General features: G+C 44.1%; 1 protein-coding gene across 1 annotated transcript in view; it reads left to right on the forward strand.

Annotated features, from left to right (window-relative positions):
• The window catches only part of SLC1A4 (solute carrier family 1 member 4), a 25,799-nt gene extending 757 nt beyond the window's left edge, over nt 1–25,042 (forward strand). Inside the window, exons 2-8 of the mRNA XM_027694968.1 lie at nt 9,833–9,875; nt 11,007–11,069; nt 15,979–16,145; nt 18,947–19,180; nt 20,310–20,504; nt 21,954–22,088; nt 24,709–25,042. Of these exons, the coding sequence (XP_027550769.1) occupies nt 9,833–9,875; nt 11,007–11,069; nt 15,979–16,145; nt 18,947–19,180; nt 20,310–20,504; nt 21,954–22,088; nt 24,709–24,943 (1,072 nt within the window). The 3' untranslated portion in view covers nt 24,944–25,042. The remainder of the gene's footprint in view (nt 1–9,832; nt 9,876–11,006; nt 11,070–15,978; nt 16,146–18,946; nt 19,181–20,309; nt 20,505–21,953; nt 22,089–24,708) is intronic.
• The last annotated feature ends 748 nt before the right edge of the window (nt 25,043–25,790 follow it).

Below are 25,790 nucleotides of genomic sequence, written 5' to 3' on the forward strand. Positions count from 1 at the left end.
CATCCTCCTTCTTCTTCTCATCCTCCTTCTTCTTCTCATCCTCCTTCATCTTCTCATCCTCTTTCATCTTCTCATCTTCCTGCATCTTCTCATCCTCTTGCATCTCCTCATCTTCCTGCATCTTCTCCTCATCCTCCTCATTCTTCTTCTCCTCATTCTTCTTCTTTTCATCCTCCTCCTCCTCTTTCTTATCATCCTCCTCCTTCTTATCATCCTCCTCATCCTTATCCTGCCTTCTCCAGAAGCACCCCTCTCTCTCCCCAGGTACCTGCAGCCCGGCCAGGTGTAGGGCTCCACGGTGCTCTGCCTCTCCCCACTTTGTTTTTAATTTTGCCTGGGTGGCTGCAAGGATGAGTCGAGGCTTGCTCAGAGCTCTGGGTGCCTGGGCCCGTTCTTGGTTCTGCCTGGAGGGAGAGCAGCTCCTGGGTGCTTGCTGTGGGGCAGGGATGGCTTTGCCTGGCACTTTCCCCTGCCCCGCTACCTGTTGTTGCCTGTCTCCCGCAGGCAGGGCAGGGCTGGGCAGCTCTCCCCATCCCTCACACACACCTCTTTCTTTTATTCCCCAACACTTTACTCAGTCTCTTCACCCAAATGCTTGCCTGCCTTTTATAGTGCCCTCCTATAGATGTGGGCATGGAAATGCAACACTGTATTTCCATCGAGGACATAACTGCAACAGCGTCTGTCGTGAGGACACCCTGTAGGTTCGTGGGCTTCCCATCCCACCTCTGCATCTTGCAAAGGCAAGACTCATGTTCCCCAAGTCTACCTGGAAGCAAAGCTTCCACTTCTAACCAGATCATAGTATTTTCGTTTATCCTTATTCCTCCTTGCAAAGTTGCAAGCTTCACCTTTTTTTTTTTTTTCCTCAAACCCTGTTGAGATCTGTCTGGCTTTTTAAATAAGAGTAGAGTGTAGCACTCACACAAATGAGGCAAACATCCAGCTGGTGTTTTGAATATGGGACTTCCAACTGCATTTCCTCACGCTTTGTACCAAGGTGCAAACGAGGGGGGGTGGGTGACCTGCATCCCAGCGAAGTGGCTAGAAAGTTGTGCTTAGTGGATATCTTGCTAATTAAAACACCGAGTGGGGGATTTTCATTTGAATTATTTGCTTTCTTTTATGAATTCAGTTTTTCAGCTGAGACATTTTTTTGCTGTGTCTGGGTGAGTGGATGTGGCAACAAAGATAAAAAGAGTTTCTAAAAAAAAAATACCCCAAACCCAGAACTGTATTTACAAATTCAGGTTAATGTCCTTTTCTTCCCCAGAGAGAAGTATGGTCCCTTTGGACTGAAAGTAAGTCTGATTTGTTCCATTGGCAGCCCTGTACTTAGTGTCCTCAGCTCACCTCTCTTAAGAACCAACCATTAAGGATCTCTCTTCAGGACCAGCAACTCCTGACAGCATGTTAAGAAGGAGTAACAGAATAGAGGGAGTAGATGGTCTGTCTGTGAAGGTGACATGGAGTTCAATGGAAGTGTAGGTAGGTAAAGGAAAATTGCCAAAAATGGAGTCAGCACACTGTGGAGAGCTGGGAAGACGACTGTAGTGGTGGCTGCCCCAGGTGCATCCTGGTGTGGCTACTGTGGCTGGTGTTTCATTCCTGTGTCACCGTGCAGCACGGAGCAGGATGTAGTTGGGAAACAAGGCAGAGATGCTCCAGCAAGCTTCAAGGCTGCAGGTAATATCTGTGAAGCTGGGAGCAGGCAGCTGTTTCTTGCTCTGGTCTGTAAATGCAGGTGGAGAGTTCCTCTTCGAAGGGGTTATGATGGTGATGGCATTGAGTCTGTAATTCCAAAGCAGTGCTCATGATGCTGAGACTTGGGTAAGTCATATGGGTTGCAGAAAAATTTCCTTCTGGGAAGTGAGGCCTTCCCCCATGTACAGTGGGCTGTGAGTTCAGCTTTCTCTTGAAGGCCCAGGGAAGGGCTGTTGCAGCTGCTCTGTTGGACAGTCTAGTTGTCACAGCAATGACAGTGAAATTCAGTCCAGAAAAGATGCTTTTGGACACAGCCATCACTAAAACTTCCAGTCTTAGCACAAATCCCTGTCAGACCTAGGGATGGAGTGAGTATGTGATTTTCAGGAAATAAGATCTCTCTCTCCCTCTGCCATTTAATATTATTTTTAACTGTTCTTGAAAATGTGGATGTTCTTGTTTGAGCACTGAACTCAGTCCCTGTTGTGATGGAAGTTACTAGAGTAACCTTATCTTCAGACAACAAGGCCTTGAGTCTATAGGACCTGAAAGACTGAAGTCATTCCTTTTGGTGTGGGTGTCTTTCAGCATCCTGCTCTTTGCTTCCCCCTTTCTCTCATTTGGTCATGAAACTTTCTATTAGACGCAAGAAAACTTTGTTTTCAGTTGTGTCACAAGATTGACTGTGTCCTTCATGGCTTTGCTGCTGCTTGATATCAGAGAAAAGGTAAAAATGAGTTCCAAATGGGTAAACTGAGTCCCCCTACAACACTGAAAGCAGCTGTAAAACATGGTCTGAGGAAGAAACAGCAAAGAGGAAATCACAGTTGTTGGTCACTATTTGCCATGGCTTCTGCAGGGACAGCAGAGTTGCCCTTTCCTGGCATGCAGATCCTTTCTGCCTTTGGGAAGTCTATTAGGTAATGACCAAAGGTGTTGATTTACGCTGTTGCAGCCGTGTCTGGAGGCCAGCTTAATTCTTGGTCGTGGTTTTCCTTTTCCAAGTCTAAAGCTTCCCCACAAACACGCATCTAGGCAAGGAGACCCAACCTCTGGAAAAGAGATTTACTGTGGGCTTTGGTAGCAAGTGAATGATGACTCACTGGTGACCTGAAAGGCTGTCTCTGTTTTATTTTGTCCATTGACCGTAACCTCCAGGTCTGATTTGTCTGGCTGGAGCCGCTGGAGTACCCTCCCGGTTTCCCTTCTGGCAAGTGCTGGAAGCACGCCTTGAGCATGCCTAGTCAGGGCTTGTGCACACTGTCCTCTGCCCCAGGACATGGGGTGGGGACAGCAGAACTGCCATAAGGGGCCTTTGTGCCCCACAGCAGGGGTGCTGATGGCTCATCTCATCTCCAGTCTGTCATGTGGGCAGCTCTTTGGAGCCAAGGCATGGCCAAAGGCAGTGATCATGGGAGGGATCCAGCAAGAGTTCAGAGGTGCATCCACAAGGCTGATGGCTTAAAAAAAACCACACAAAAAGTGGGGTGTTCTCTGAACTCAACGGTGGACCTTGGAATTCCTTAACTCTCTCCAATGTCAGTGAAGAAAGGGGGGCTTCTCCAGAGGACCCACTGTGGGCTCTTACCTTAAGCCGGGCTCCAGTGCACTCTTACTCCATGTGGTCTTAGCTGAAGGTGGACCTTGTGAGCATCTCCAGAGCATCTGACGTAGAGAGCTGCTCATTTGTACCAAATAGTCGAGTACTGAGTGCCAGCAGAAGATGGGGAGAGTGAAGGGAAATTTTAGAATTTCTGGTTTTGTCCCTTGCTCATTGGTTTGATGGAGAAGATAAAGCAACAGAGAATAAAGAGCACTAGTGAGCTTGACTGTGAAGTGTGTAGCAGTGGAGGAAGAGGCTGGTTGTGATATGATGGGCTCTTGGGCTCACACCCGCCTGAGTAGATGACGTTGCAGAGAGCCAGCTTGGCTCTGATCCTAACCAGGGAGGAGGAGAGAGAGTGGTGACAAGGATGGGACTCCTGCCACCTGCTAACAGCCTATAGATTGTTGTAAAGCAGTTGAAACAGCAAGATGAAGTGTTTTGCAAGAATCTACTGATTTGTTAACACTTCTGATGGGCAGTTGTCACAACTGCATGTTTCAATAAGGTCAGAGTTTTGTTTTAGCTCTGATTTATATTTGCTGATTGAACAGAATTGAACAGTTTCAAAGGAACCTATTGATCCTGTCAAAATTTCCATCAGTGGGTGATCCTGACATTTCATTTCGGTGAGGTCAATGTTTTGCTGAAAGTTTATACAAAAGACTTCAAGTAGAAGACCTCAGGCTTCAAAAAAAAAGAGCATTTCAACAAAGTATTTTACAATATTTTTTTCAAGTGGAAAAAAAGGTCTGGAACAGGCTTTCTTTGCCCAATTTTGGGATGAAAACATGTTTTGAAGCTGTGGAATTGGCTTTGGGAAGGGAATTCTGTTTTTAAACCAGCCCTAGCTGTAACAGTCTGGGAAGGGAAGGAGGAAGTAGCATCATCCCTTTTTTTATAGGAAGGGTGCACGAAGGGCCACACGTCTGCCCCAAGCAGTGAGGTCAAGGTTTCTCAGGTTGCCAGGCAAGTCTGCAAAAGCTGTTTAAATTTTACTGCTCCTCACTGCCCTGTCTGTCTCTGTGCCAGATGTTACCAGCTGTGCTGCCAAAGGCAGTACCCACAGCGCTGTCAGTGAGCCCGTGCCTTGGCTCTGAGCACCTTTGGAGCAGTAGGGAAGGCAGACATGAGCACAGGGAGTAGCATCAGTTGTGTTTTGCCATCTGGACTACAGAGCAGCTGGCCAGAGTAGACCATAGGATCCAGAGCACTTGTGCAGTGACCCTCTCCTGGGCACCAGTTGCTCCAGTAGCACTTGTTTCTTACAGCCTTGATGTTCCCACTGAGTCACCCAAAAGCAGCAACCCTTAAGGCTGTTTCTGAAGTCCCAGTGTGGAAAGAGAGTAAAACATGACTGTTAGAAGAGGAGGGAGAGATGCCACCTTTGTAGTCATAAATAGAATAAAAATTGGCCGGGGAACAGCTGCAGTTACACAAAGAGATGGGCTGACCACTGATTTTCAAAGCTGATGTCTAGTTCTTAACTCTGGGGCACCTCCAGAAAGAAAGGGAAGTAAATGTTACTGTCCCCCTTGGCTTGTGTCATTTTCCATGTGGAATCTCCCTTGAAGTACAGGGATTGCTTCTTTGTAGGAAGAACTCAGTGTTTTCATTCATGTGCCTGCACTGTCTAGTGGGTTTTTTTTGGTAAATCTCTGAACATTTCTGCTCCTTTCTCTAGTTCTTTATATTGGTTGTTGCCTTTTACAACTGACTCTCCCCTCTTTAGTTTTATTTTTGAAGTAACAAAGATGCAGGCTGGAACATTAAGGCAAAAAAGTATCAAGTATTTGCTATAAGTAAACACATGTTCATGTTTCTCTGTGTTGAAACAAATGCACACACTGAGAAATATGTGTATGTCCAGAGTGTGTATTGAGCACCCACGTACATATCAAAAAGCAGATGAGAAAAAATACTCTGTGATAATGAATGGAAATCTTGGGACAGAAAGAAAAATAAAGATAGTGTAGGAATTCAAACTGGGCTTCATCATTTTGCCACAGATGGCAATAAAGTTGCTGTGAGTGGACTTGTACCGTTGAAAACACTTCACTGGAAAAAAAACCAAAACTGGAGATAGTGCAACACAGAATATTTTTTTCTAGGCACCCTCACAAAAGTATGTTTTCCAACAGCAAGGTTTTTGGCATCGGAAGTGGAACCTTTTTGCAAGAAGCTATGCAAGAGGAATGTGTAGTATTTTAGGGTTTCATTCTACTTGTCTGGATATCCCTTCATGCTTTTGCTGCCAGAGCAAAGTTGTTTGCAGAGCTCTAGCAAAAGCATCGTTTAGAAACAGTTATTAATAATAATCCCTTACACATACAATGAAGGATTTCCTGTGGAATCCTTATCCTGCTGGTGGAAATATTCAGGCCTATAAAGAAGAGAGCAATTTGACCATAATGTCAAAATAGAGAATGGGAGGAGCTACAGCCCCTCTTTGCTCCATTAATACCTCCAAGTTCCCTTATTGTCTGAGATTTCCAGCAGCAAGCGTTGCAGCTAAACAGAGATTTCTATTGCAACAAAAATACAGTGGGACCTTCCTGCTAAATTTGATTAGGGAAGTAATGGTCCCTTTTAGGTGGTAAGAGCAGCTTTTCACAGGAAGGAAGATGCACTTATCCAGCTGTGCAGAGGGAGATGGTGCGATGAGCACAGTATTCAAGCAGAAAATATTCACGCACTGTAACGCCCACCCTTGCTGCTGCTGCTTTCTCGTTCCTATTTTAAGAGGATCTGAGAAGGGTGGTTTCTCACACCGTGTGTTGTGCAGGTACCTGGAGGTTTCCTGGCTCAGCCCAGCTGCTGCTGCAGCCCCAGGACACAGCTGTCACCCTCGACAGCTGTTTGATGGATTTCTGATACAGGGCTTTTTTGGGGCTGTCTGTGCAACTTGCAACGGAGAGAGACTTTCCTGCCTGGTGTGTGGTGAGGGGAGTAAAGTCTCTCTGTAGAACCACCTGTTTCACTTTGATGCCAGAGAGGAGGTTGGGTCTGTGTGTGTGTGTACTGAGGTCCTGGCAGCAGTGGAGCACCTGGGATGCACGAAGAACCTCTGTCCGCCTGCTGTGATGTCATGGGTCCCCTGTCTCATTCTGGCCACATGCAGCAGGTTTTGTCTTTGTGCATCATGGGGCCAAAGCTGTCTGATCCCACACTGCTGTGCCGGGCTCCTTATCACCCAGACTCAGGGTTCACTCAGCGTCACGTTCGTGCGATAATCCACATCTGCTTCAAAAAGGCAACTGTGTTCTCTGGCACAGGGTATGGAAACAGCAGGAATGGAGCCATTAGAAACAGTCAGCAGTCCAGTGACACAACCTGCTGTGAAGTGGGTAGCAGGTGGCAGAAGAGGCTGGCTCTGGTATGGTGGGCTCAGGGGGCTTGGCACCTGCCTGAGTAGGTGACATTGCAGAAAGCCAGCTTGGCTCTGATCCTGCTGGGCACCAAACCAGGGAGGAGGAGAGAGGTGGTGACAGGAATGGGATTCCAGCCACCTGCTAACACAGCTCACCTATAGCTTTCCCTGTTTCCCTAAACTCCACGTTCACATTTGCTGTGGGCTTTCGAAGCAAAAAAACCTTCTCAACATTTGGTCCTAACAGAAAAACCAACTGGCAGACACCCACATTTAATTTGCATGCCCAATTACCCAGCTCATCAGCTTTCCTGTTTGTTGGTTCACCCTCACAGGAGGGGTGTTCACACTTCCCCATGTGACTCCTCTGCTTAGGGACGCACTGAATGCTGGCTCGCAGGGACAGAGCTGTCTGGGTTTCTGTGGTGGGTGAACTTTGCCTTGCTGTACATGATGAGCAAACCCTGCAGGCACAATTATATGATGGGCCCAGGCAGGTCACCAGCCAGCTTTTGGCTCTCCCCAAAGCATGCAGCATCTTGCCCCCTTTTTTTTTTTAGGCATTGCTGTGGTGTTCTTGCACAAATCCATCCAAAGGTAAGAACCTGTGATCTGACCCACCTGTAATTAAAGTTGAATTTAATTCACGTGCTGACTGAGCTTAGGTGAGCAATGAGTGTAGTATTTGCAGACCTCATGCCTCCAAGGTAAGCCATTTATTTGTTGATTGCTTTTTATGTCCCAACACATTTTGTTCTTGAACTTCACGATTTGAAACAGAGAGGAGCAAAACATTATTTTGTGTGGTTTGGGTACTTTGCAGTCAGGTGTAGTTAGAAGTTGAGCTGAACAGAACATACAACTTCTTCTGAGCTGCTTGATTAAGATCCAGGTTTTTTACTTGGTGAACTGTTGGAAATGCTCTTCTTTGCCTTCAGAGTCGAGTCCTGCGACTGGTGCTGGAGTGATAAAGAAAAGTGTGTGCTCTAGGTTCTTATTTGAGTAGCTTTAGCAGTATTCACACTTGAAGCAAGAACCTGCCCCTTGCCTTGCTGTAACAGGATTGCTGCCATCACTCAAGTATGTGCTTTAAGTATATACTTGGAGATAAGTTAGTGTTTAATTAGTGAGGCCCATGCTTGGCATACCGTGCAAATTGTGGAGGGTTTGGTTTCTTGGCCACATTTAAACATTGGAGAACCATGTTGCTTAGGCTTTACTATTGCTTCCTTTGGCTTTGTTTTCATCGGGATGGAAAAGCTGATTTAAAGAAAAAAAAAAATTGGTTTCTGGTTGGTTTTCAGTCTTTTTTCATCTCTTTGCTTCTTCAAAGTCCAGTCAGTTCTTTTTTTAAAAAGGTAATCATCCTGCTGTGGAAAGCTGAAAAGAAATACCCTTATTTTCCCAACAGCATGGGCCCATTTGTATATGTGATATTTTATTCCTGATAACAGCAAGTTTGCTTTTAGTTTCCTCAAGGTTTTTATCCACCAGAGAGTTCCAGCTGTGCAAGCACTGATGCACATTAGCTGTTCCATTGATCTTATTTGACCAATTCTTAAGCATCTTTGCAGAATTAGAGCTCGCTCTCCTGCTTTCAGACAGACAGCTGTACTGTCAACTTTTGAGGAGAAAAAGTCGCTGTTTCTTTCATCCTCAGTGGAATGTAGACTCCAGCAGGCAAATTATTCTTAGAGCAGTTTGGCTTTTGCAGCTGTCTCCTAATACACTTGTAGTAAAACAGAGAGGGAGGCTGAGGTAGTTCACAGCAGCCACGTGTTTGATGAAGTCCCATGTACTTTACAATTGCTGTCAAGGCTGTGGGAAAACTCCCTGTGTGGCAGGAGAATGGAGCTATGCAACCAAAAAGACCAAAGTCCTTATCTGGGCCATATTTTAATCTTCCTCTTGCTTTCAAAGGTTTGACTCTGCTGCTCTGTTTCTTGCTGTGGTTCGGATTTGCACGTTCCATGTCGGTCATGGAACGAGCACAGCTGAAATGTCGTGTTTGCCAGGGTAACTACAGCAAAAACTCGGGGACCATTAGCAGGGCACAGCCTGGAGGCACATGCAGTGTCCTCGGAGCAGAGCAAGGAGCAAAGGATGGGGAGCAGCTTCCCAAATGATTTTTACCAGAGTTAACTGTCTCTGGGTAAGGTCTTCTCTTTCCTTACCATAAGAGTTCTTGTGCCTCCTTGATGCCTTCTGCTGTCAGTATTTTCAGTTCATACCCATCACCTTCCCTGCCCTCACCAACTAGGGTCCTGCCATGACCCCAGAGATCAGATTTTATTCCTATTTTCCTTTCTGACACAAAAAAAAAAAGCTGTCATTTGGCTAGGGGAACACGTGCTCTTTGCCCAGCATAAGGGGAGAAAGGAATTGTAGCATTAACACCAACTATAAAATACAACAAGAAGCAACATTTTCCCTACTTGGCCCAGTTCACCATTTTTCTTTCCTCGCTGCTTCCTAGATGCGGAAATACACTGGATGCCCAGCAGAGGTGCATGTGTCTGCCCTAACCTGCTGCTAGATTTGCATTTCTGTGTGAAGATGTTGCAGCTTTCCATAGGAGTTGCCCCTGCTTTCCATCTGTGTTGTCCAAGCCCTTGCAGAGAAGTCAGGCCTGTGATATTGCTCTGCTCTCCCTCAGCGTTCAGGGAAGCTGACCTTGTTGTGTTGAAGGGTTAAGCCATTCTCTTAAGTGGATTTTGCTGATGGGATTGTCCTTCATGTTGATGCTGTGAGCACAGTGTAATCACATGAGTAATGTTAAAAATCTGCCTGACACTGGAGGCCCTAAGCTGTTGCTGCAGCTGGCGTGGCCGAGCCAGTTTCTGTAGCCACTGGCTGGTGGGTGTGTATAACCAGCATTGTGTCTGATTGCCTCTGGTGGCCCTACTCAAATGGTGAGGTTGGCAGACAAGCAGGGACCTTTTTATGTGAGCCAAAGAAGATGGCACTGACACCTCTGGAGACGTTGGAAGACATCTGCTCCATGCTGCCAGAGTATCTTCTGTACTACACACCTCACCAGTGCCCATATGCTTGCCTTTGCAAAAGGAATTCTGTTTCTGAGAGCAAAACACCTTGGTGCATTCATTTTAGAATTTCTACAAGGAATACTTACTTTTCTTGTTTGTCTTTTACAGAAACCTGTTTCCTGCAAATCTTGTTGCTGCAGCTTTCCGAACGGTAAGATCTATATGGACTTTGGACATGAGCTACGGTGCACAGGCAGAGAAAGTTACTGCTTTTTTTTGCAAGAGGGCTAAAAATATGGCGTAGAAAATACCAAAAGTTAATTTAATTGTATAACTGGAATTTTTAAAAGCACGTGATGTAATCGGACTTAGAACTTCCATGACAAGTAGTTTGGTTTTGAAAAATATTCGTCAAACAAAAGCATATTCAAAGCCTATCTTTTGTACCTTCACCAGAAATATTCTTTAAACTTTAAACTTTGGGTGGTGTGTTGGGCAGCAGTGGCAACTCTGCTTTGTGCCAGGCTGCTTACCACTTTGCAAGAGCTAGCTGGCAAACCCTTGGGTACATAGTTTAGAGCTGGGCTCGGAACTGACAGGGCTAAAGACTTTTAGACTCCCATGTGGGTAAGCATTACCTGTTACCCGACGCTTTTATTCAGTATTTTCCATTTTATTTCTTGCTGGATTAATTACTCAGCCTGGCTTCTCTTCCAACAGAGGCTGTGTGTGGTAGGATGATAACTGGCACCAGAACATAGTGTGGTTTAGACTGACGGACAGGAGCTGCAGGGCTCCAAAAAGATTTTGATTTAGTTCTCATTGCTAATTTTGGATGTCAGAATAGATAGTGCTGAGAATATTGCTATGGGGCAGAGTGATTCTTCATGATACAGGAGTGGAATAATAGCTTTTGCCTTCATGGTGTTCTATTGGTTTGCTTTCATATCAAAACAAGGTCAATCTCTTAAAATCAAGCTCCATTTTGAGTGAATATATAATACAGTACAAGTCAGTATTCCACGAGTAAAAGCAGAAGCAGTACAAAAATAACACTAAGGAAAGGATATTCTGTGATGCCTCGAGTGTTCTGTGTGTTCAGGGATGAAATAAAGCAGTCCTCTTTTCCTCTATGCTGCTGTTGTCACAGGGAATTGCCTTTTCTTTCCCTCATTTTATAATTAAAGAAAACAAGCCCAAAGAAGTGCCCTACTTTGGAGGTGTCTAGTTTATTTATCAAAGTAAACTGTTGCCCTAGATTTTAGATATTTTACTGACAATTTTAATGCCTGTCTCACTGTTTTTTGGGTTTGTTTGGTTATGTTTTTTTTCTTACCTGCAGTATGCGACAGATTATAAGATGCTGCTCAGAAACACTACCTCTGGAAATGTCACGTTGGAAAAGGTAAGGTCACTTCTTAGGTTTTTAAACAAGCCCTTGTCAGCTGTAACATTTGACTACTTCAAAGTCTTTAATCTTTTCCAGCAGTTATTAGAAAGAAACAAGTACTTTTCTTTGCCTGGAACAGAGACACACAAGGCAGATGAGTTACCCACAGCCACACAAAAAATTTATGATGGGGGAGGAGAGTTAAGCTCAACTGGTCTGACCCAAAACACATTATTTTTTAGGCCATGCTTTCTTGGACCTGATCTCACTTGATCCAAATTTTGATTAGTCACTGCCTCTTGTTTTTAAATAACTTTTTGTAGACTTGGAATTAAATAGCAATCCAGCTGGCTGAGTATGTCCCTTAAACCTTTATCTTCATTAAGAGTTTGGAGAGAATGGGCTTTTTTCCACTACCCAAGGCTCTTTAAAAAAAACACAAAAGAATTTGGTTGAGAATTTTTTTTAGTTGCCATGCTGCTGAAGTTTTGTTTGAAGCTGAAGGCGTAAAAATTACAGACAGAACATTACAAATAGGCTGTTATTGGAATGGTGTCAAAAAAGAAACTAGTTTGTTGGTGTAGACGAGGTAGAGAGTGTTATCTTCCATATGTAGCTTGTAGGACTTCAGAGATGCTCTGTATCCCATTGAGTGGCATCTCTCCTGCATCATGGGTCTATCAAACATGTTTATTATTGGCCAGAGACAGCATGTTGCAGGTCCAGCAATAATTACAGGCAGCATGCTGTGAAACAGAGCCAGTACCCCTGCAAGGTGTCGCCTTGCTCCAAATGAAGTATCTCATGTGCTTTCATTGGATTTTGGGGAGACAGGTCTGAGAAATTACCTTCAAGGTTATTTCTCTTCCTCAGGCTCGTTCTGACTATCTGAGCTCAGTATCAGATGTTGGGTTGCCATATTTTTAATATGATTTGAATGCCCCTAGGGCAACAGACTTTTAATGTTTGCATTTGTCATGGCAGGGCTCAGCTGGGGCTCGCCCACTAGTTTGTAAAATCATCAAGGGAAAATCGGTTTATGATCATCCAGAGGGACTCTGGAGCATATCCCCGGGTGCAGGAAGTACTGGCTTCATTACTTTCTCCTCCCCACGCATGGTGTGTGAGCAGGTGATGCAGAACAGAGTGTTTACGAGCTCTGCTTTCAACTGATGGGCTGAACTTTCACCAGCCCTGGAGACAGGGTGACAGGTGACTTGGCTGACGCATGAACCGAGCAGGGGAAAAGTTATCCCGGACACCACACGGTGAGCATTTTCACTGGGCGAGAAGGCAGCTCCATCCACCCGGGCTCTGCCTGTGCCTGTTGGGTTGCATTAGCCCAGATCCACACTGACCCCATCTGACACGGATGCACAGCAACGACTGCGGAATCACAAAAGAGCACGTTCTCCTTTTGTGCTATCGTGTCCTTGGGCAGTAGATGCTCCTGCAGCTTCATGCTGCTGAAAAACAATTTCAGTATGAAAGGCTGTAGCAATGTGCACTTAGCTTTGTGTGTTTGTTATAGAGTTTTTCTACATTTAAGCAGAAGCAAATGAAAGGGGAATGAGACTCTTCTATTGATCTTCAGTGTCAAGTTTGGTAGGGGCTCCTTAGCAACCAAGCATGGATTAAGGCTAAACATATCCACTGAACATAGTCCTGGCTGTCAAGTATTTGTTAATGTTTGTTTGAAGCCATCACTCTTCCTTAAGAGAGAGGAATGCATCTCTTGGCAGTTTAAATTTCAAGATTATTTTTCGTTTTTCTTCTTTCTTTTTCCTGTTATCAGTCTCCTCTCTGATGTAATATCAGGAAAAATATTCTGAATTTGTCACTGGTGCCTGTTTTTGCCAACAGTTATGATGTAAAGGTTATTTCTGCTATTGCTTTTCCAAAACCTTTCTTCAGTTGTTGGAGCAAAACCAGACCTGAGCTTCTTTAATTCCAGAAGACGCCCTACCGTCTCTAGGGATGAATGGACCAAATAAAAAGAAAGCATCATCTCACTTTTGTTAGCTCAGTTTCAGTACTGATCTGACCATAGTATTTGTGGATAGATGAGGATTAAGTTTGGAAAGGAAGAGTATGATTTTTTGGAAATCATAGTGATAGAAGTTTGGTTCCAGGGAAGCAAAATGATATTCCTATCTGGTTTTTTTCTTTCATCAGCAGAATATTTGATTGAAGAGAAGAAATGTTTTCCTTCAACTTTCCGTATGCACAGTGTAGACCAAAATTTTCCACTGATTATATTTCTTTCCCCCCACTGGTTAGTAGGCCTTGTCTTCTCTTGCTGATGAAATGAACAGTGGATATGTAGATGTTTGCTCAGCCACGTCCTTTTTGTTGTTTCACATGCTTACCTCGTGTTTACCCAGCTTTTATGGCTACATCCTCTCTGCTGCTTTGGCAGCAAGGCTTCCTGGGGCATGGACTATCTCAGTTCCCCATCTGTAGCACAGGGAGGCTTGGGGGAACTCAGTTCCTCTTCTGGCAGCAGTAAAAATACACAAACCAGTGGTTGCTCTTCTTCCTCACATCACATGGCTGCATTTTCTTTTCAGCCACCTACTACTGGGACAGTTCAATGTCAGCAGTTGTTTCCTTGATAAGCATTTTGTTTCAAGAGCTAAAAAACAATAAGATCTTCAGAGAGATTCAAGGACCAGAAGAGCTCCACGAATCTTCCTACCAGAACGCATAATTTCAGGCAAACAATAACGTGTCCCATAGTTTGTCCAGGAACAAAGTCCTCATTAAAGCTGTTTTTGTTTGGTGTTCACAATGCTGCTTGGTTTGGCAGCCCCTTTGGGGTGATGCACTTTTCTGTTGGAGCACAAAAAGGCTGTTCAGCATCTGCCAGTATTAGAGGCTGGGATTGAGAGGATCTTCTGCTGAAGATTTACTGCTGGACTTGTTCCATGTTGTGCTGCAGGGAGGTGAAATTCCCTGAATGCTGCAGATCGTCCCCTTGATTTGCAGGCAGAAATTTCTTGCAATAAGTTACTACACCATGCAAGTGATGCATCTTCTGCCTACAACTGCAGTGATGGGAGATGATGATGAATGTTGTATGTTTGAAAAAAAATGGCTCAAGAGAGAGAAACAGAGAGCAAGACCTGAAAGTGGAAAAGTTTCTGAGAAGCCCAAATGGTAGTGGATTCCTGGGCTTCAGGCTCACACCACTGCATTTCATGAGATGAGAAGCAAATCCCTGGTAGGAGGAGTTTAAAGGATCCTTTGCAAGACATCAGTATTATGTAGTATAGTTAAATTCCTCCCCAGTAACATCCAGATCTCTTTCAGTAGCTTGAAACACTGAATTTCTGTACCATAGCAAAGTCTTACATCAATTTTTTTTTCAGAATGAGAACCAAACCAAAAGAATATTCAGTGTTGTTAGGATAGTTTTATTTGTGGAAAAAGTTTGTGGCCATTATGGTAAAATTCCATTCCAAGGTGAACTTTTCGTATGAGTCTTGTATCAAATGAACCCAGTAGAAGATGTTATATTATAAAATAATATCCCATGTACACAGACAGTTTATCCACTTAATAAGAGGGTGTCATTTTTTTGGTCTTTTCTAACCACTGAAGAGTTTAGGGCTTTCAGACACACAAAACAGAATATAGCCAAAACTATCCAGACAGAAAAGTGTTACTGTGTGTGGAGGAAAGGGCACCTTTCTTCAGACATCCCTGGAGATACACTGTGCCTCATGCTTAGTATCTGTCCATGTTTTCAGTTCTTTCAATTGGAAATCAAATAAATAATGGCAGCTTAGCCTGGAGCAAGCAACTACCATAAAAAATTGCAGATCCCATATCTAAGTATTTTGTATTAGCAAATAAAAATGTCAGCACCTTCACTGTTTGTAAACACTTTTGTTAACAGCAGTTTAGCCTTCCTGCTTTTGTGTATAATTTATGTTTTACCCCCTTCCCTGCAGTGCTTTGTTTCCACCTGCCATTGAGAGACAGTCCAGTTCAGTGGTATCCTTCCAGCAAAAACATCATCTCAAGCAGGCTGATTTTATCAGATTTACAAGAACAGTATCCCAAAATCTGTAGTCAATATTCATTTCAAGCTTTTAGCTCAGAATATGTTTTTCTTTCCTAGTGTTGAGCTAGTGTCCACTTAAACCAGCCAAAAGGCCAAAACTTGTACACAAACCTCATCTGTTATAGAAGTTCTTCCAAATAAAACAATAATTTGACATATTGAGCCTGTACTGCCAAGTTGGGGAGGGAAAAAAAAACAGTTTGTCAAAACAATTATATTTTTATGTAGCCACAAGAGCACTCATTCAGTTCGTATGATACTACATTGCCAAACAGGCTCCAACTCTCTTTGAGAAACAAACCATGAAGGACTAGCAGAGCAGAGTAGTTTTTGTCAATAGGTGGATCCTGCTTTTATCCTCTTACTATGCAGTGACATGATTTCTGAGAGGGGATCAGGTATCTCTTCTGTTCTCTCTGTATCTCCCACAGCTGACATGGACAGGTTAATGAGTAGGTTGTCACAGTATGTTGCCTTTCTCTGCCCTTTTCCCCTTTTCTTCTTCATAACGTTGGTTGTTTTCTCATGGGTTTCATTATTGCACTAAAGTCCTGAGTAAACTGGGGATTTTCCTGCTCAGGTCACTGACAACACACATATCATATTGAAGGGCACGAGAGGGGGTAGTAGCAGGCACTTTCCTTCTCCAGGGAATCCATGCCAGCTCATGGCTAGAGAAGTTTGTGTCTGAACTGCATCCAGATCGTTTGATCAAACAGAATAGGTTCTTCTTTCCAAAATAGGTTCTGCTTGTTGACTTCACATCAATTGGGTGGCAACAAAATGAGGTGACTGTTTTGTTACGTTCTGTGCTGATCTCACATCTAACAAGCCTTCTCTTTTTTTTCTCTGCAGATCCCTGTCGGTACTGAGATTGAAGGGATGAACATCCTGGGACTGGTGCTGTTCGCTCTGGTTTTGGGAGTAGCCCTGAAAAAGCTTGGCCAGGAGGGGGAAGATCTGATTCGCTTCTTTAATTCATTCAATGAGGCGACCATGGTCCTGGTTTCCTGGATTATGTGGTAAGTGTGTGACTGCAGATGCACCTTTTAGTACAATATTATGTTCTGGAAACTTACCATTTATCTGTCTATCTGGCTTTTTCCTACCAGATCCCTCATCACAGCAAAAGTGACTGTCGTGGTATCACTCTATGTGGTCTTTTCTTCTTGCTCATGCCCTATAATTAGACAATCACTCGTAGCTTAAGGTATCAGTCAGAAAAACTTTAGACATTTGTTTATAATGCCTCTGCAGGACTCCTTTTTGATTAATTAGTAGAATTAATTAGCTTTCTGTTTCCTGAAGTTGATTGTTTACTTTTTCTCTGGCCTATTAATGAGCAAGTCCATTATTTCACTTAACTTCCCTGGAGTCTAGACATGTTTATGGGCTGAATGTTGCTCTGACCCATCTCACAAAGCTTTTGGCATCAAAAAAGGTCTGTATGTTAGGAACTGGACCTCACTGAACTTTCTCCCTAGGCAAGAAACCAGCGTTGAAGGAGGCAGGCACCTCTAGAGAGTGGTTCAGGCCCCCTAAGCCAGGGTAGGAGCAGCCTCCTGACAGGGCTTTCTGTCAGATAGGATAAATCTTGGCCTCAGAGCAGTATCATACCTGTCCTTGTGCAGCTGGATGGATCTAGGCCTCTCCTGTGAAACCAGCAGTGATAATACCTCACATGCAAAGTTAAACATATTCATAAGGATAGCAAATATATTAACAGTGGGACATTTCTCACTCCCTTTCCAAAGCTGTTGAGAAAGCTATAAACGTACTTTAGCAGATGTATTTTTTTCCCCTTCATTCTGCATTTGTCGTTCCTACTGTTTTCCTCTCTCTAAGAAGTAGAAAGGTTTTAACAAAACACCTGATTTTACACAGGCAGATCTCTGTGTTAGTTGCTGTCATAAGGGATTGAAAAATTCAGTCTCCAAGCAGCTTAAGTTTTTTGCTCTTGAGTGTAATTCCTTGGACACTGAATACTGATAAGAGGCAGTTCTTGTATTCAGCTCATTACAGTGCCAGCACTTCAAGCCAATCAGTTGGTATGTAATCCTTTACTTTGTGGATTATGGGGACCACTGCTGACTCTTAACACTGCAGTTCACTGTAGCCCTTACTTGGTCTCTTTACTTCCTTAAGTCTCTTTAGTTGTCCTGGTATTTGTTCAGAGTCTGTCAAGCTGCATGTCCTTCCCAAAGGATACCTTGGAATGGGTGAAATCATACTATCAAGAGAAAAAGCAGCTTGAGCTTGTATCTAGTCCTATTCAGCAGGACCGTTTAGCAGCACTTCGGTCTCAACTTTCAGCTCCTTCCTCTCCAGCCTCCCTCTTCCAGGGGAGGAATCCAATCTCAGCTCTGAATCCAGTATTCATGTTTGCGGAGCTTGTGCAGGACCAGGCTCAGCTGGATCTGGCTAATCAGGGTGCTCAGAAACACAGTTCAAAGGCAGTAGGTGGCACAATGGCAGAGGCTGAGTGGGGAATGTTCAGCAGGCCCCCCTAGAGATTTGGCCAAGGGAGAGGATGCTCACATGGATCTGGGACATACGGAGGTACTCTCTGCATGGAACAGAGGAGCTGCAGAACCACTGAGGGAGAGGCAGGCTAGGAAGAAGTGGGTGATCTGGCAACCTTAAGGCTTGCCCATCTTTCCAAACCTTTGCATGCTTAACCAAACCTTCTGAAGTTTGTCCTTACTCAACAAATCAGCTTCTCTGAACATGGGCATTGGATTCTTCATTCCTGAGATGTACAGGCAGACCTTTTGTAGTCACATGTGTGCATGGGGCAGGGTTTTGGGGAGCTGGGTGATCTTGTAGTATTTCTAAATCTTAGAAGCAGAAAAGGATGAAGTGTGGACAGCATCAGCAGAGGTACTCATCCACAAACATCCCAGTAGAACTTGGGGAGGAACTGACCCTGGGCCTGAACTGATTCACGCAGTTCATTTAGAGCTGTTGTGCTCTTGGTGAAAAGGCAGTTCTGTCTTTCCAGGGCTGTTCCCAGCTGCACTGCTGGGACCAGAGGTGTGGCTGTGGCCTGCAGGTGGCCCTTCCCTTGGAGTAGCTCCAAGCGCTCTTGGTGAAAGAAACTTTAAACAAATGCTGACGTGGCATGTTTCTGGATAGGAGGCATGGATATGTGTGTCTGCCTGGCTGTTGGCTTGAAGGAAGCTCTTCAAGCTTAATCATTTAACTTAGTCCTTTGTAGGCAAATAGCAGAGCTAATTGCTATCTTTGGCATGTGCATCAGCAGCCTTTAGCTGAGCTCTCTGGTATGTGCATAGCTTTTTCTTTCCTACACTGAGTATCTTGGCATCCAGTATGTCTGTGATTTTAATGACCTGACTTCATACTTATGCTGGTAGTTTCTGCATGTGTAAGACCCAACTCTTCCACCCCTTTCTCTACTCCAGTGACATGATACTGCTCCTTTTTCTTTCTTTCCATCTGCCATCCCTTCAGCTTTAGGTCTTTGCTTGCCTTCCACCCTGAAACTCCACACTGGTGTCTTGTCCTGGTAGCTTCTGCCAGCATTTCTGCTTCCTGCTCAGCTTCCCTTTCGCATTCTCCTACCTGTGTCTTTGAGGGCATAAGTGAACAGAGCTTTTTCAATTTAACTGCTTGCCATCCATCAAGCAAAAGTGTTAGAGAAGCCTTCCCAATTTGCTTACCCTGAGTGTGTGGTGAATAAGGAACTACCCCTCAGTAGGAGCAGCAAGTTCTTTACAAGAACATTATCTCCAGGATGAAAAACGCCATATTTTCCAAGGCTTTTTGTTTGTTCTTAATGACAGGCAATATTTCGTTTACACAGGTATGTACCTATTGGCATTATGTTCCTTGTTGGGAGCAAGATTGTGGAAATGGAAGATGTTGTGCTTCTGGTGACCAGTCTGGGAAAATACATCTTCGCCTCTATTCTGGGCCACTTCATCCATGGAGGAATCATTCTGCCACTTATTTATTTTGCAGCCACACGTCAAAATCCGTATCGTTTTCTCTTAGGACTTGTCACACCATTTGCCACTGCTTTTGCCACTTGCTCCAGGTGGGTTTATGTGCTTCTTTTGGGATTATAGCCTGGTTATATATGACACTGTAACCTGATAATACCCAGTTTTAGTTTTAGGTGTGAATATTATTCCTGAGATTGCAAAAAAGAGACTTCAGAGAGTAGAGAGTCTCACTGCTGTCAGCAGCCTGCCACACATCACATACTGATAATTAGCTGTTGAAAACAGTTCTTCAAAATACTGTGACTGTAGCATGATGCTGAGATGGAAATATTTGGGGAAAATAAAAGGTGAAAATAATGGCCTTAAAAAGATCCTGCCAGCTGTCCTTTTAATTTTAAGTAGAGTAAGGATCAGTAGTGAGGGACTTTGCCGTGAGAAGTTTACTTTTCTAAGTTCAGAAGGGCCTGTAACAAGTTTAGACTAATTTTCAGGAGCAAAGCAGATTTGATTGCTAGTTCAAAGGGATTTAACATTACTGATTTCAAAGATCTGGCCTGATCACCTTTTATTTGTCATAACCAAACTATTGAGCATGTCATTTACACTTTCTGATCAAATAACATAAATATATAAAATCATTTCAGGTGATCTCCAAAAGTAGATGCATGTCTGTCACAGAAGCTGAACTACTATTCATAAACCCTCCTATATAGTAGGAGAGGGTTTATGAATAAAACAATTTAATTTATAATGCAAGAAATAAATCCAACAGTGATATTTTCTTTTTATTTTTCTGTTCATTTGAGAAGGCACTAGTACAATCTGTTGTGTTTATATTGTCATAGAATTATCGGATGGTTTGGGTTGAAGAGATTTTAAATCATCTCCTTACAACCTCTCCTGCCGTATTGGCATCTGCTGGTGTATTTTTGTGGTTTTGAGACTTGTAATGCTTCATACTATGTTAAGTCATGGTCTTGCTTCTGGGAGATTAGAGTCATTATCAGCTATTTCTGCACGGAAGCAGATTATTAAATACCTCTGCTCAAGACTCAACAAGGAGAGTCCCTCATTGCCATTATAACAGAGAAGGACTCTAAAATGGCATTGTTGTCTTGACATCCTGTCTGCAGCATGTTAGCAACATGAAAGCCACGAGGCAGTGACTGACCATTCAGTGCACCTTGAAGTGTTTGATTTCTCCCTGTTCTCTGTTTCCAGCTCAGCCACTCTCCCATCCATGATCAAGTGTATTGAGGAGAACAATGGGGTCGACAAGAGGATCAGCAGGTTTATCCTTCCTATTGGGGCCACTGTAAACATGGATGGAGCTGCTATTTTTCAGTGCATGGCAACTGTGTTTATTGCTCAGCTGAACAACGTCGACCTCAACCCTGGGCAAATCTTCACCATTCTGTAAGTCGCTTCGCTATTGCAACCACATCCTTCTGGTCCCCAGACACACTCAAGCCTGTGGTCCCTCTGTTAATAACTAGCAGTTTGCATTCCACATCTCTGACCTAAAGCTTGCAAACTGCCATGAAACATAATTATAGGGTGATTAAAGGATGGAGTCTTTAAACCTTTACAGGATTTTCCAGAGGCTTGATTTAATGAAAGGTAGGACCTGGGAGGGGTAATTGAATTCTGAAACAGACTTTGAGTGGTTTAAAGCTGTTTCTCACATGAAATTCCTCTCCTTCCTTAAGCACCTCACTCCTCCATCCTCCAGTCACCATTAGGCTGGGTAATTGAGGCATGCTGCTCTACCCAGAAAGCAGCCCAATTCCCTCTCTGGATCCTCCTGCCAGCTCCTCAGTTCCTTATGCATCTATTTCATACCAAAGACTCTGCTCCTGCTTACCTCTGCCCTTCCTACCATCACATTGATGGCTTTCCTGATCAAACCTGTTGTTGTTGCCCTCCTAATTGCTTTGCTCCATTATCCCCTCCACCACCTAAGTCCTACTTCCTTCTCTAGGACTCTCTCCTCTCCATGCCTGGAATATCCTCCCACATCCTGTATCCCATAAGGTGTTATTATCTTCATTTCCTGCCTCAAAATCTCTTCAGTGAGGATCCTAGAAGGAGTCCTGGCCCCTCACTGTGCTGAGCTGTCATAGCTGCATCCAACAGACACCTCCTAGGGCTGGTTCTTGGAATTTTTTTATCCCCCTGAACTGGTTTTACTTCCTTCCTTATTACACTTCCCAGTATATTGTTCATCTATTTAAGACAGGGCTGGGGCATTATTACTTTTTTGGAGTTGGCCAAATTAGCCTTTCAGGTATTCTTAGTGAATGAGGTGTTAACACAGGCCAGAGGATGATGCAGTGAATAGCCCAAGGAAAGCTCAGTTGCACACAAAAAGGTGTGTAGTTTGTGACCGTAGCACAAGCACCGCAGGTTTCCAGCTTCTGATTTAGGAGCTGTGTTGGAGTGCAAACGAGACACAGAGAAGGGACTGTGCCCTGCATGGCAAGGTTTACCTTTATGCATTTGAGGTCAGGAGATGTAAAGTACTCAGCATGTTGGAACTGATACAGGACTTGGGAATGGCTATATTAGTAAGGCAGCAGGGTATAGTTGTATTGGTTGATTGCTTTTTTATTCTGAAAAGGCAATTAAGGTGTTAAACCCAGAGCCATTGCCTTGGTAACTGCTGTGGATCCTGCTGAGAGTTCTGCTCTGTACCCATTCCTTTGCATTAGCAGGCAGGAAAGGGTTTGCCTGGGAAGCGAACGATCTGTGTGTCCCATGCTGTAGAGTTTGTTTACAATTCCCATAGCATGGGAACACGTGATGCAAGTGCAGCAGAGGAGAGCTACGAGCTCCTGCTAACCAGGCATGGGAATTGATTTGCAGCGTGACAGCCACTGCCTCCAGCGTGGGAGCAGCCGGGGTCCCTGCCGGAGGAGTCCTCACCATCGCCATCATCCTGGAGGCCATCGGGCTGCCCACCAACGACCTCTCCTTGATATTGGCCGTGGACTGGATTGTGTGAGTACTTCAGGCCACATGTATCTGCTGTTGCATGACATAGAAACATAGAATCGTTAAGGTTGGAAAAGATCTTTAAGAATCTTTAAGTCCAACCATCAGTGTAGCACCACCACCATGTCCTCAAGTGCCATATCCATGCGTTTTTTGAACACTTGCCGGGATGGCGACTCCACCAGTTCCCTGAGCAGTCTGTTCCAATGCTTTACAACCCTTTCTATGAAAAAATAGTATCTAATCTAAACCTCCCCTGGTGCAACTTGGGACCATTTCCTTTATCACTTGTTACTCTGTGAGAAGAGACTGACATCCACCTCATTATGGCCTCCTTGTAGCATGTTCAGCTGGAAAGAAGGACCACAGTAGTCAAAGTACAAAATATAACCCTATATGAAATAAAAGCAGCATAAAATAAGACCCTACAAGATATGTCTGCCTACAGGACAGGTAGCTCTTGACAGGTAATGGAAAAGGTGGTCCCTTCTCAGTTAGAGCAGTTAGAATGCTAAAATCCCTGTTCAGCTTTTTTATTCAGCCTTTATTGAAACTTATTTCTTCTTGGCTTCAGTTCCCTTTAGAAGGATTCTTAAAAGTTTGTTCAGAAGGTGTTAACATTGCTGGAAGTTAGTTGGACACTAGAAGGGAAGGGGAGGAGAAAGGAAGTTGAATCTGAATAGTGATGGAAAGTTTCCTTGGTGACATATGGGAAGCAGTCTCCATCAGAAGCTCTTGTCAGCTATTGGTTTTTTATAGTTCAAGACTGGTCAAAGCAACAACACAGGTGTCACAGAGAACTGCTGTCCATTGTCAGGGAGAGTTTGTGGCACTCATCACAGCTGTGGGCAGTGTCGTGACTGGAACATGCTGCTGAGAGCCACAAGTTTACTAGACAGTGTTGTCACCTTTTCTTTCCAAGACCCATTCCCCTCCTTGAAACATGAGGGATTACCTCCATGCAAGCTCTGTTTGGAGAAGCTTATCTCACCACTTAGCACAGTTACGTCCTTTTTAAGGCCTAAATTTACCTTCTGCACCACCTAAATTAGATTAAGGAGAGCTTAGAAAATTTGTTTTGCTTTAAGTTTTGGGGATGCAGTCACAAGTGCATGATAACTGTAAATGCCACATGCAATTGATTTCTTGTAGCTTGGATGAACCCTGTGGAAAAGGGTGTCTCCACTTTTCCTCAAACAAGCCTGGCTGGCTGCACTTCTTCAAGTACTAGAGAATCAAACTGGAAGGACTTCTCTGAGCACTCATGAATTACATCATGCTTAGAGTTTAAATGCTAGTGGAGTAAGCATGCTCTGATAATTTAAAAGCATAATCTGCTTTCAAGCCCTCTAGTTGAAGTTAGGTAGTGGTCTGAAATGACTGGTCAGTATGGGTCAGGTGATCTGAATCCCACAGAGGTATTTTTGTTCCAGTTGGTGGGTTATTGGGCAGTTCCTGGTTTAGACTGCCCATAAGCCCTCTGCACTGCTTTTTGGAAACACCATCCTCTCTGTATAGATGGTGTACTCCCACAGCAGATGTGGAAATTAGGATGCCTGAGGACCCTCTTGAATTCCAGAGGCTGGAGAAGGTCTGGAGCATAATCCTAATGCTACAGCTTCATTTCTTACTGTAACCTCTTGGGGATCAGCCACCTCCAAAGGACAGGAGAGAGAGGCAAAGCAGTGGCTAGCCACTTGTATCCCGGCTTCCTAAGGAAGTACAGTTCTATCTGTGTGTTCCACACCTGTACTTGCAAGTGCTTGGAGGCAAGAGTGAAAATCTTGCCCTTCCTTTCACTCTGGGCTGCCCTCAGCCTGTGTTGTGCTGGCTGCCTTTGTTTCAAAATATGTAGTAGCATCCCTCTGTGGTCAACACTGTTCTAGTCAAGGAACTCAGCCTTGTAACAAAAGGGGGAAGGAGGGAGGGAGGAGCCCTGTGTCTTGTTTTAATGCCAACTGTTTAATTACCAGAGAGGACCACAATTACAAGCTGAGCCCATGTTAACTTAGGCTGCAGAATGATGAACAAGTCTCAAAAGACACATGAAGAAATTTTTCTTCTTTATGACCCATAAACGTCCTCTATTACATCCTGGCACACTAGTTTTGTGTTGTAGGACCAAAGATTAGGAGAGGTGCTACAAGCAAGACATGCAGAGAACACAAATCGTTCTGTGCTTTTGGAAGGACCCCTTAAGTAGGTGTTTGGATTAAGGTGCGAGTGACTGTGGTTAAAAAAGAGAGCTGGGTGCTCTGAGTCACTTTCTGGATAGACCCAAAATCAGTTCCTGCTCTGAACTTGCATTTGAAAAATGCTGGCCTGGGGAAAGGGAGGAGGAAGGAGGTGGGCTGGGAAAAGCAGGATGCCTGAGAAAGAGTAGTACCTTTGCTGCAACCCACTGAGAGACCAGAACCAGGTGGTAGTAAGTTTGGCTGACCTTAAACCAGCTCTGGTGCACATTTTTGTGCATACTTCTGTGGAGAACACCTGTGATAACACTACATCTCCCTTGTCCACCTCCACTGATGTTAGTGGATCAGCAAGGGTGAATCAACTCCCTTTATTGTCAACTCTCTTAAACTAAAAGCCTGCTGCTTTGGTTTTTGTTTCTGATCTTAACCAGGGACCGAACCACCACAGTTGTGAATGTGGAAGGGGATGCCCTAGGAGCAGGCATCCTTAATTACCTGAATGAAAAAGACAAGAAAGACAGAGAGCAGGAGCTAAAGGAAGTCACCGTAGAAGCAATTGCCAACAACAAGTCTGAAACGGAAACATCACCTTTGGTAACTCACAAAAACCGAGTCTCCAACACAAGCAGTACAGCAGACCCTGAATCCAAGGAATCAGTATTGTGAACTCGAGGCCGTTCGTCAAGACCTGTCCTAGAGGTGGCCCCGGGGACTTGTCAGCACACCGGGACATTTGCAGTGTGACCAGGGGCTGGATGGCTCTTGGAAGTGCTCAGTTCCTGTCTATTTTGAAAATATGCTGGCCTGGGGAAGGGGAGGGAGGTGGGGGGGGCAGGGAAGGGATGTTGAGAAGGAACACTCACTTTATAATAGTATTTTGATAGTTCACATGTGTATGTGTGTTGCACATGCACACACATGTATACATGTATGTGAAAACTGCCACTGAGACTTCTGGTTTAACAAGACTTCTGCTAGCAAAGGCTCATACGGGTTGGAGAGGGGGAGTTAGATAAACCCAGTATGTGCTTATTGTAGGGAAAAATTAGAAAGCTTATTTTGCTGCTGTTTGAATGGAGAAGCAGTCTAGAAACTCCAGAGTGGGTGAAAATGTTGCTTAAATTTATTTTCTGGCCTTACCAACCATTACAGTCATGATATGAAGCAATATTTTTTTCCCACTCCCCTTCCTCTCCTCTTCTCCGATCCCTTAAAAATGTCAAATATGTCCTTATAACTAGCTTTTTTCTTTTTTTTTTTTCATATCTGAATTAATAGCTTATAGGGACTTGTTCCATTTCCCCACTGCAGTGCAGCTCATAGCAGCTTTCTGGCCTTTTGGTGAGTAACTCCCAAACTTTGGGACCAAACACAGGAGATCTTCATGCAGATCAAGGATTGGTTTTCTACTTTCCTCTAACCAAGTGTTAAGGAAAAAATCCAGAGGAAACACAAATTTTGTTAAAGTAATCCCTTGGAGGCTGAAAGAAATGTAGAGTCTGTTCCAGCATAA

This window comes from Neopelma chrysocephalum, unplaced genomic scaffold (assembly GCF_003984885.1).
Source record: "Neopelma chrysocephalum unplaced genomic scaffold, ASM398488v2 Primary Assembly neopelma1_99, whole genome shotgun sequence".
NCBI classification, from domain to species: Eukaryota; Metazoa; Chordata; class Aves; order Passeriformes; family Pipridae; genus Neopelma; species Neopelma chrysocephalum.